The 11,026-nt window shown below is 41.2% G+C and overlaps 1 protein-coding gene across 1 annotated transcript in view; it reads right to left on the minus strand.

Moving 5' to 3' along the window:
• Positions 1 to 11,026, minus strand: part of KMT2C (lysine (K)-specific methyltransferase 2C) — a gene marked incomplete at its 5' end in the record, with an annotated part of 63,157 nt that overhangs the window by 17,333 nt on the left and 34,798 nt on the right. Inside the window, 6 exons of the mRNA XM_010131968.1 lie at positions 3,214 to 3,446; positions 5,527 to 5,590; positions 5,709 to 5,787; positions 6,800 to 6,911; positions 8,277 to 10,090; positions 10,951 to 11,026. Coding sequence (XP_010130270.1) covers positions 3,214 to 3,446; positions 5,527 to 5,590; positions 5,709 to 5,787; positions 6,800 to 6,911; positions 8,277 to 10,090; positions 10,951 to 11,026 — 2,378 coding nt within the window. The remainder of the gene's footprint in view (positions 1 to 3,213; positions 3,447 to 5,526; positions 5,591 to 5,708; positions 5,788 to 6,799; positions 6,912 to 8,276; positions 10,091 to 10,950) is intronic.

The raw sequence follows: 11,026 nt of genomic DNA on the forward strand, positions 1-11,026 counted from the left end.
CACGCCCCGGGCCAGCCTGTTCCAGGGCTAGACAACCCTTTTGGTGAAGAAACTTTTCCTCATGTCTAATCTAAACCTCCCCTGGCACAACTTGAAGCTGTCTCCTGTTCTATCGCTTGTTACTTTGGAGACCAGACTGACTCTCTCCAACCTCCTTCCAGGTAGTTGTAGAGAGTGATAAGATGTCCCCTGAGCCTCATTTTCTCCAGACTAAACTCCAGTTCCCTCAACCACACCTCAACACACTTGTGCTCTAGACCCTGCATCAGCTTCATTGCTCTTCTCTGGACATGCTCCAGCTCCTCAATGTCCTTCTTGTAGTGAGGGGCCCCAAACTGGACACAGTATTCGAAGTGTGGCCTCACCAGTGCTTGAGTACAGGGGGACAATCACTTCCCTGGTGCTGCTGGCCACACTAGTGCTGAAACAAACTCCAGCAAAAATGGCATTTCTGCAGTTTTCTCTCCCTTTTTAAGGCCAAACAGCCATTACTTCATTACAAATACCATCATCCCCAAATTTTAGAAAAATCCAACAGTGCCTTGAAGTTCTAATTACATACCTAGAGTGCACTGTGCTAGAGAATACACAAACCTAAACCAAAAGTAATCCTTGTCCTACAGATCTTAGCATTCATGGACAGGGTTAACAACAGTTGGGGACAGGAAAAAGGAAACAGTGAGATGGATGATCTTCACACATCAGGAAGAATTTTCAAAAGATGTAATTGGAAAGTTGGCAGGAAAACAGTGAGGTAGATTTCCATTTATTCACAGGCAGATCCTCAGGCATCACACAGCAGACGAAAATGGCAACCACTGCTTGAAAATTTTAAATTTTAGGATGAAAATAAACATGACTAGGACACTGTAAGTTAAGCCTAGTAGTTTATTTTTAAGGCAAGCAGGAGAAGCCAATGGAAGAATATGACAGCGTCAACCAGACAAGAAAGAGAATTTCAGAGGCACAACAGATACCTAACTACAGTGCTCTCTAAAAAAATAAAAGGACTTGTAATCCATGGTTAATCATACAGACATTACGGAAAACCTCTCTCTCACTTCTTTTCATTAGATTATGACCATCAAAGCTTCCACTGCTGTTTGTACTGTCAGGAAAATTCCATAACATAATAGCGCTCTCCTTTACCTGGGGCAAGGGACAAGCCAGAAAGCTCAAGATAACAGAGGTATTTCAGGACACGCTCCTGAGCGCAGGACAGATGCGCCCATAAGATTCTTTACACAGTAATTTCAGGTCCAAGATGATTTATGAGCCCTGGCTTGGCACCGACACTGCCAGATAAACAGTGCCACTGCATAAAGCCACCAACTGGATGAATCTGCATTGCACAGCCCAGTGCTCCAGGCCCTCTCCGTGGAGGACACAGCGCTAAACCAGCGTTGGCTCGGTACACCTACACCACGAGGCATCCAACCACTACGCCCTCCAGGATCTGCAGAGGCAGATCAGCCACGTGACTCTGCTTGGCATTAGTTGACATCTCAAGGGACCAGCACTGACTGCACCCAGCTGGACCTGAGCCAACCTGCGCAGATCGACCTGGCGATTGTAACAGCGCAGGGGAGAACAAGGCAGGGCTTATTAGCACAGGCACAGTGCCACCCCAAAGCGTTTCAGCTGCCCTGGCCGCACAGACAATATGGTAGTGTCTGCAGGGCTCTGCGCCTGAGCTAACAGCCCTGTCAGGCGTAAGCTCATGTTGCACAAAGTCAGCTCCGGTTTCTCCATGCCTGTGTCCAGGACCAGCAATTCACAGAGATTTGAGATCTCTTTTCTCTCTGTATACATAAACAGACTTTGTGCTTTTCAAAAACTAACAGAAGCTCGATTACAGAAAAATCACTTGATTTGATTTGAAAGAGTGGTGAACTGCTTCAAATGGAAGGTCCTTAAAAACATACTTTAGCAGAACCTTATTTAAGCTCGTACTAGGTATGGAACAAGGAGCTGTTTAGGATGTAGATAACTAGACTAAATGTACGTTAAGATACAGATTGGTTTAAGCAGGGTTTTTTTTGCCTTTATTCTACTTGTGATTAACTCTGGAAAGGAGAAAAAGGGAGAAATGATGTAGACATAATTTATCTGCTTCATTCCCTTTCACATAGTGAAAAGATGAGCCAAATAATATTCTATCCTATGCGTACTTTGTCTTGAAGCAACACAGAAGCAAGAACTCAAGGGTCAGGTATCACTTAGGGCTTCATTCCAAGCAGCCTGCTGCCAACTTTTCCCCTCATATAAATAAAGGATAATTCTAAAGCATTTTTATATTCAGCAGGTCTAGTTGGTGGTGACAATCAGGCTACATAATTCATAAACAATGTCTTGAGAAACACATCATTCAATACTGTTGACCAAAGCATAGATTTAACAAAGCTGTCACAGGTTTAACTTTAATCTCACTTACTATAATCACAGCTACAAGATGTAGCAAGCAAAATTCCAGCTGAATATAGAGAAAAACAAAACCCTGTGAAAGTGGTTGGTTACACGTTGGAACAGGGGCCCAGAGAGGCTGGGAGATCCTTACCCTTGGAGACCTACAAAACTTGATTGATGAGGCACTGAGCAACTTGATTTAACCAGGAAGCTAGGGCTGCTTTGATCAGTAGACTAGATGATCTCCAGCTATCCCTTTGACCCATATTATTCCAAGATTCAGTAACAGATAACACACACTGATGATGAGTGTCTAGAAACTAGACAGATCGTAAAATGAGACTAAAGATAAAACGAAAAGAGATTTTTAAACAGTAACATGTAACTGGCACCTAACCAAGTGGTTGTGATTATGCAAAGACACCTGAAAACAGACTGAGTTATGAGGTTCATTCAAGCCTGAAACGAAGCCCTGCATGCTAAGACTTTCCTCTGAATCTTTCATTTATGCTTTTCATGGTGCCAGGAAATCTGTTGCAAGTCATTTTGCCAAGCAATTTGCCCTCTTCACAAAGTACAAAACCAGCTTTTTATTGTACCGTTTGCCACAGCATATTCTGCTACAACGCCAGCGTCACCGGCCATGGAGAGTAATGCTGTTACACACCAAAATATGACAGGGAGTGGCTCCCTTTAAAGGAGCTCCACTGTACTGAAGCATTTCAACTCCCTTTTAGAAGATTCAGAAAGTCATACCAGCATGACAACTTAGTATTACGGTGATCAGTTTGGATTCCAGATGAGTACCTGTTCTAGCTGTTTTTGGACCATACTTTGCTGCTCAGTAACATGTTTAAGCTGTTCCGCATCTTCTTCAGGGAATTCACGGCCAGCTTTCTTGGCTGTACGCTGTTTTGCTGAGAGTGCCTTTTTTGATTTTCTGTGTGCTCCAATTTGCTCCTCAAGGTACTTCTGTTGCATTTGAAGAAGCTGTTGTGTATCTTGTAGCCACTCTTCATATTGCTTTCTTTGTGAATCATCTAGAGAGAAAGGAAATGAAGTATGATATGAGCTCGTCCTGGGGATGGGCTCTCATTCTGCTTTTTAGAGATGATGTTTAACCAACAGGTTCCCCCTTTATTTTACGAAACTATTCGTCAGGTTCATCCAACTTTGACAGAGGATTTGATATCTCAAGAGATATTAAGCTCTTGTCATGATTTGAGTAAATGAGACAGATCCAAATTACAGCACTTATTAAGAGAGAGCAGTTTTAACATAGTCCTTTAATTTCAAGGGACATCGGCCCACTGTCTAGCCAGCAAATGGGCACTTGCTAGCCAGTGAGCAAATGTGGCTTTGAAAGCAGCTACAGAAGCTGGTGGTACCCTGCTCTGTCACAGAATAGGGGACATGAAAGCCCTCTGGAAGTACTCACATAGAAGGAAAGACATCAGGGAGTAAGGACACAAATTTACAGGAAACATGGCCTCATTAATTCTGGTGTTTGCAGAAGAGTTTTATACATATAAAATCTATTTTTATTACTACTGCTAAGAAAAAAATTAAAATTATAAACATCCATCAGATACTCATTAAATGAAAGAAAGATAGTGTCTTGGCAAAAATAACTTTCTGTCATCAGTTCTCCGCACACTGCATTCAGCACCAGTGCCTTTTCCTCCCCACAAACAAATGCACTCTCTTCAGACCGTGACTGAGACGTTACTCTCGTTACAAACGAGAAAGGCGCATCTGCTATGAGCAGTCCATTGCTCTCAGATGCTTTTCTTGAGGCCAGTCAATCATGTCTGGTAACACTTGATCTGCACTAAGCCCAGAAGGCAAGAGAAAAGGTTTGGTGATGGTATCGTTTGTCGCCTGATCACACTGTGGCAATGCGCTGGGTAACCAGGAGTACAGCACGGATCTTCCTTGTATAGGGAGTTTGTTTAATAAACACAGCAGTACGACTTCAATATAACCTTGCCCTCCTTGCGCTCCAACTTCACTTCACCTTCCACTTCAACAGTCACTGCAGTAGCGACAGCCATCGACTCTTAATGGCTCAACTAAATGCAATCACAGAGCCAGCTACAGCCTAGAGGGGAGCCCGTTCTTTCGCTGATAAATTCTGCAGAACTAATCACACAATCTGAAGGGTCACTTGAATGGAAATGATGGAGAGTAACTGCAGACAGGAGCAACAGGGAAGTGCAAATGAAATATTAACAACTCGCAGGTAAGAATAACTACTACTAAAATGAGAAACAGATTTTCTCAAGTGCTCAGAACCACCTCCACCCCAACCAGAGTGAGGCCACCACTGAGTGCCGTATCAAATCTCACCGGAAATTAATACAGATAATATTGCAAAAGCTTCTTATGGCATGCTCAGTGCTGCTACTCCAGTTTCTGGAAAAGGTGAAGGCGTTTACTTATTCATAAATATCAGGTAACATTTTTACAGTGATAGAAACACTTTGTTAGACATTGTCTTCCTCTTCCAACATATGCTCAGTTTTAGTATCTGCTAATAAATCCTTCTCATCACAGAGACTAGGATTTACAATTGATCCAGAGCAACCAGAAACAAGGAACACAAAATACTAGTGCTGTATATTTCTTCTCTCAACAACTGTGGATCCTGCCAGCCTTGCTTAAGCAATGCCTGGAAAGCTTTTATTGGTATTTGTTAAAGCGGCAATGATGCTGCACAAAACGTTTTCCTTCTGAAATAAAAACCTCCTCCTCAGCATAGACTGTTGTTCTCATTGAGCTCTGAATATTACACCAACCACAACGACTAGGTTTTACACACAGCAGTTTGTCAGTTAATAGATTACTGTTCTCACACAAATTCAAATAATGTTAATTTTCTGTTAGTTCTGTTTCCCTCTTTCCTTACGGTGTTTCTCTGAGGACAGCTTCTAGAAAAAATGTTAAGACCATTTACTATGCACCCCTTTATTAGTTGATATCATAATGATGAAATAATTCAATTTTGAAAGGATGAATTTTTGAGAGGCAAGATCCACTTATGGTTATTTTAATTAAAAGAAACCCCAGAACCATAGAACAAAACATCAACATACAATAAATTATTAAATCTGTACTTACTGACAAAACCAGGGCCAAAATTGGGAGGATTAGGCCTAGAAATCTGAGGTGTCAAACTTCCATCCTAGAAAATTCAGTAAAACATACAGACAAGGATGTTAAATCATGATCCAGTTAACCCCCCCCAAATTAGTTATCATTATTAAAGACTTTTGTTTAAACCCCACATCAAGCTGCATTACCTGTGTAATTGCCTGCTGCATGTGATTTTGCCCTTCACCGGTTTGAGCTCCTGGCACTGGCTGACCCATAAAAGGAAACCTATTGACATTTGAATAGAAAGTGAAATTATAATTTTTAAAACTGGTGGGTATTTTAGGGCAGAGGCCACCTTTTGTATTACACCAAATTCACACAAAGCGTCCAAATACTTCATCGACATTTGTTTGAAATTCTGCACCAAACTTTTTCAACATCTGAAGACTATTCTCATTTTATGCTACTACATTTTGCTCTTGGTTGAAACTACTGCATTCTACGCTCTCCAGAGAGATGTAAACATGCTGTACCGTGATAAACACTGAAGATGCTCCAAAAAATTACCTGTTTGTGTTTTCAGATACTACCACAAAAAAAAAAAAAAAAAAAAAAAAAAAAAAATCAAGGATTTAGATATCACAGTGAGCAGCAAAGTGAACTAGAGTTGGGTAAGTCACGTATTGTCATAGAACACTGAAGTATGTGTTTGGAAGGAGAAAACAAGAGTTTTAAGGGCCACATAAACCGAAAAGGTGCAGCTCCTTTCCGGCCCATAGACTCCCCACCTACGGTAAAGGCAGTCATGGCAAAGTCTGCACAGTTTCATCGCTCCTTTTGTCCTCAGAATGGATTTAAAGAGAGGATGAAAACTCCATTACTTGGGCTGTATCTTAATTATACGTAACATTAAATGATATGCCGCAGCATGAAGTTTACCTGTTACACAGCCATCAGCAGTTTTCGGACACAATGTGTGGGAGATGCGTCATTACTTAATTAGTAAAGTGAGAAATCAAGGCAAGCATCAACAGTGAAGCCATGTCGACTATGCTGACCAATGACTTTACAACTGGAACGCACATCTGACGTGTTTTAATACTTTAATTACAGTTTCTACTTCCACAGTAGTAAACGCTTATTTTATTTTAATCTTCTATTATCATGGACTGTGAGCTAAGTGACAAAGAGATCTTTTTCCACATTAAAAAGGTTTCGTTTCCTGTGCAGTCTCCCCTAGCTCTGCCATTTTCTATTCCGTGTCGTAGCCCTAAAGAACAGTATCGTTGTTGCCTACCTGTTCATAACCATCGGTGGCATCCCCATGTTACTCTGCGCCATGACTTTATTGATTCCTTTCAGAGCTACCATTTTTGCTTTCATTATGGGATCAGTAATTGCATCAAAGTCTATAAAAGAAAAACAGTAAAAGCAAATTACATAGCTGAACTTTCCAAGTTATTAACTGGAACTGACTTGTTTAGTTCTAGTTCACACACAAATCATCCGTGAAACAACATAACTGCATTACTATTTCACATTACTTGTCCTCTCCACTTCGAAATTCATTGTTAATACGTAGTTTCATGTATCCTCTAAAGAAAGTTACTCCAGCAGCAACTACCCTCGTTTTCAGCCACAACATACAAAAAAAAAGCAGGTCAGTCCAAGAAGGGCTCTAGACCAAATTTAACCAAAGACTCAACAGATAAATAAAATCTATTTACAGCTTTCAGGATCAGGAAGAAGAGTTATTTTTGTTGAGTTCAGCTGGAGAACTGACACACCACCACTACCATACTAAAAACTGGTCTAGTCTCTCTGCAGTTACCAGTAGCACTACGTGCAGAAAGGCACGTGCACAGGCCCCACACAGCATCTGAAAAGCCCACAAGCAGGGAGGACTCTGCCTTTTTGCTGTCTGTCCCACTAGGTGCCTCACACAGGGCAGGATAAATGGAAGTACCCAACAGCTGCGGTTGGAAGGGACCTCCGCAGGACATCTTAGCCATCTGGGGTGGCTACTGCATGTTCCAGCCACGCTACAAATATGGAACTGTGACTTAGGGGGTAGGTTAAATTTGCTTTTTGAGCAAACAGTCTTGATGGCCAGAGTAGTTACGACAAACGTATTTCTCAAATTTTGTATTGCGTTAATAACAATTAAATAATCTCAATCTTGGTCTTGATCTGAATGCTCAAACTGGTATGTTATATTAAACAGGAAATGTCAGTTTATCTTAAACGCTTTTAGTACATGCAGAATTATTTGTGATGCTCCTGTGCCTTGCCTGGATGGTGAATTAGTAATACAGAAGTGACCCCTTTCCTTGAGACACAATAAACACTGGAAAAAACCCCAAACAACTATAATCATAAACAGAAAATTGGTAGATCCAACATTCAAAGTTCATCTATTGTACTTGATCATTTAGTTTTGTTTACAAAGAGTGCATTTACACCACAGCATGGATGAGAACCCGAAGTATAAAGAAACACCCAACAAAGCTGAAGTCAGAAAAAGTAGCAATAATGCAGAGTTACCCTGTTTTGTTACTGTCAACAGGAGCCTCGCCATGGAGTTCAAAATGCCACCTACAGGCTCAATTTCCACACTCCCATTGTACCTGCTAGGCAGGCTGGGGGTTTTTTTATGCCACCTTCAAGCTCCACATACCAATCTGCTTCTTTCAGTGCTACAGATTACTTAACTTATTTATTGTTGTATTTTCAAAAAGCTGAGCACAACACAGGCAAGTAGATCATCCACATACCAATATTGGGGAAAAACGGCTCCGAACGCTGGCGAATCATGGCTTGCATCTGTCGCTGCTGCTGCTGCTCCTGTCTTTCCTGATCCAAAAGATCCTGCAGAAGAAGCGGCTGTTCCTCTAGCAGAAGCGGTCTCTCTCGATTTTGCTGCTGAGCTAATGGTTGAGGGAGCATTATCTGCTGGGGACCAGATATGCCACTAGGACCAGGATGGTTTGTTACTGCCACAGTTTGATTAGATGGCTGTCCTGTCCCAAAGTTATGATTAGATGACTGACCCTGAATAAACCCTGGATTTGGTGAGCCTTGAGAAAAATTATGGTTCATTCGTGGAACCATGGTCAAATTTGAATTCAAAGTGTTTTCCAGGATCTGTCCACCAGGTGTCATTAGCGTTTGTGGAATACCTGATGCATGGTTCATTTGTGGTGTTGGCAAAGACTGAGATGGAGATCCTAGAGTCCTTGCTTCAGCATTATCTGAGCTTTCACTAGCGAGCAAGCTTGAGAGGACTGGTGTGGATCCAGAAATACTGCAGGAACTTACTGCTCCTTGAACAGGCAGTGGAGCAGATCCCTGAGCATCTGGACTAGGCACAGTTGTTTCTTGGCTAGGAACAGCAGTGGTTTTGTCAGGGAATTCCGGATTAGCAGGCTGTACAGGAGCCTTTTCTCCCTCCTGTAACTCCACTTCAGCAGCCTGTTGAGTACTTGTGGATTCAGCACTTCCATCACTTTTTTCATTTTCATTCTTCTTTTCCTCCTGAGTGTTTGGCGAAAGTACTTCTGTTTTAATTTCATTTTCTGTAGCAGATTTCTTCTGTGGAGATGGGTTCTCAGGAGGGGAAACAATTCTATCAACTTGTTCTTTCTGTTTTGATTCTTCTGACTTGCCCTGGATATCTAGTTTGTCATCGATGGGAACACTAAGATCTAGTTCTTCATTAAACATCCCTTTCTTATCCCCCACATCAAGATCTGGGTCCGTGTATGCAATTATATCAAATTCCCCAGATCTCAGAAGATCATCAAGGTGAGGATCATTGGTATCTAAAGTGTCCAGTTCATCTCCTTTCCCATCCTCTGTGTCTAGATTCAAATTTTCCAGATCCTCATCATCTAAATCCTTCACTTCAACCCCATCAAGGTCTTTCACATCCAAATCTTTTACAGCAGGATCATCAGGATCAAGCTTTTCTTCTAGAGCGTCACTTGGCTGGTTGGGAATCTGTAAATTTGAGGATTCATCACTTGGTGCAGATGTGGACAAAGATGGTCCTGGGAATGCATCAGCAACTGGTGGATGACTTAGAGAACGTATTATAAGTGCAGGTGGGTTGTCAGAATTGATTTGATCCTGCTGGGCTTGTGATATATGCTCCAAACTTGTAGACATCGGCAACTGGTTAGGTATAGTTTGAGAATTATGTCTCAGTGGTTCTGCCTGTCTAGGGCCTGGGAACTCCTGTCTGGGTATAAACCCTGCATGCCGTTGATGTTGTGCTGCCGCATCCATAACATTTGCAGCAGAAGGATTAAAAGGCAGCCTTGGCCTCCCATCAGGAGCTCTGTGACGTAACTCGATGAACGCCTGACCCAATATATTGTGCTGCTGAACTGGAATTCCCTGTGGAGGAAAATGTTGAGACATCCCAGATGTCGTATTTATCTGTGGATTGTTCACTGGCCGAGGCACATCAATAGACAGAGATCTTCTCAGCTGTGGTGGAACTCCAGGACGTTGCATGGGCTGCTGAGGACCAAGGAAACGTTCTTGACCTGATGGTGGACCATGGCCACCTCCTGGAAATCCATATCTAAAATAGAGTATGAAAGACTAAATAATCTTTTTTCTCAGGACTGCCTAGTCTGGCATATATTACTAAATAACTATTCACCAAAATGCAATACATGATGCATTCATTAAGATATTTAAATAAATATTTTGACTAATTACGCTTACATTTAAATGAGCTTTATGACTACAATAAAATAATTGCTTTAATTATGTTTAATAAACAACCTGTTTTCAATTCTGATAATAATAACAGATAGAAAACTCAGATAGAAAACAGTAAGAACTATCTTAGTAAATAAACTACATGTTAATGTAACTCAGCATAAAAAGCAATATTGTGTGGATTCGGAAATTACTGAAATAAATCCAAAATATTGAAACTAGTAATTCCTGAGATGACACTGTATGTCAGTACTGGTATTCGCTTTACGTCACAGCATCCACTGTAAAAATGGCACAGCCAGGAGCCGACGTTTGATTACATATTCATTATAAATGAAACCAAGAATATTACATTTACTCATTGTTAAGACATGAAACCTAAAGTCAGACATTTCCCTTTTTTCTGTAGAAAAAAAGAAATGTCTCAAAATCACAGAAGACAAGTTCTTTCAGGTCACATAACTTGCACAAGTATTGCAGTTTCTCCATTTTTATTTCTGATTAATTCCCAATAAAACACATCGTAAAACAGTGTAAAATACACATTCTAACGCTACAGAAGTTTACAAGAAAACTCACTACACATACTGACTTCAGGAAGGTTACCAGCTACTGTAGACAACACAGATGATTTTTCCTTAAAAAAACCTCCCTTTATTTCTGTAAAAGTAAAACTACCTCTGTAATAGCCTGATTTTAAGAGATCAGAGATCTTACCTAAGACCATGAGGTCTCATCCCCATGGCATTCATATCACCTGGAAACTGGGGTCTATTGAACTGCCCATCAGCAG

The sequence above is a fragment of the Buceros rhinoceros genome, unplaced genomic scaffold (genome assembly GCF_000710305.1).
Source record: "Buceros rhinoceros silvestris isolate BGI_N320 unplaced genomic scaffold, ASM71030v1 scaffold9142, whole genome shotgun sequence".
In the NCBI taxonomy this organism is placed as follows: domain Eukaryota; kingdom Metazoa; phylum Chordata; class Aves; order Bucerotiformes; family Bucerotidae; genus Buceros; species Buceros rhinoceros.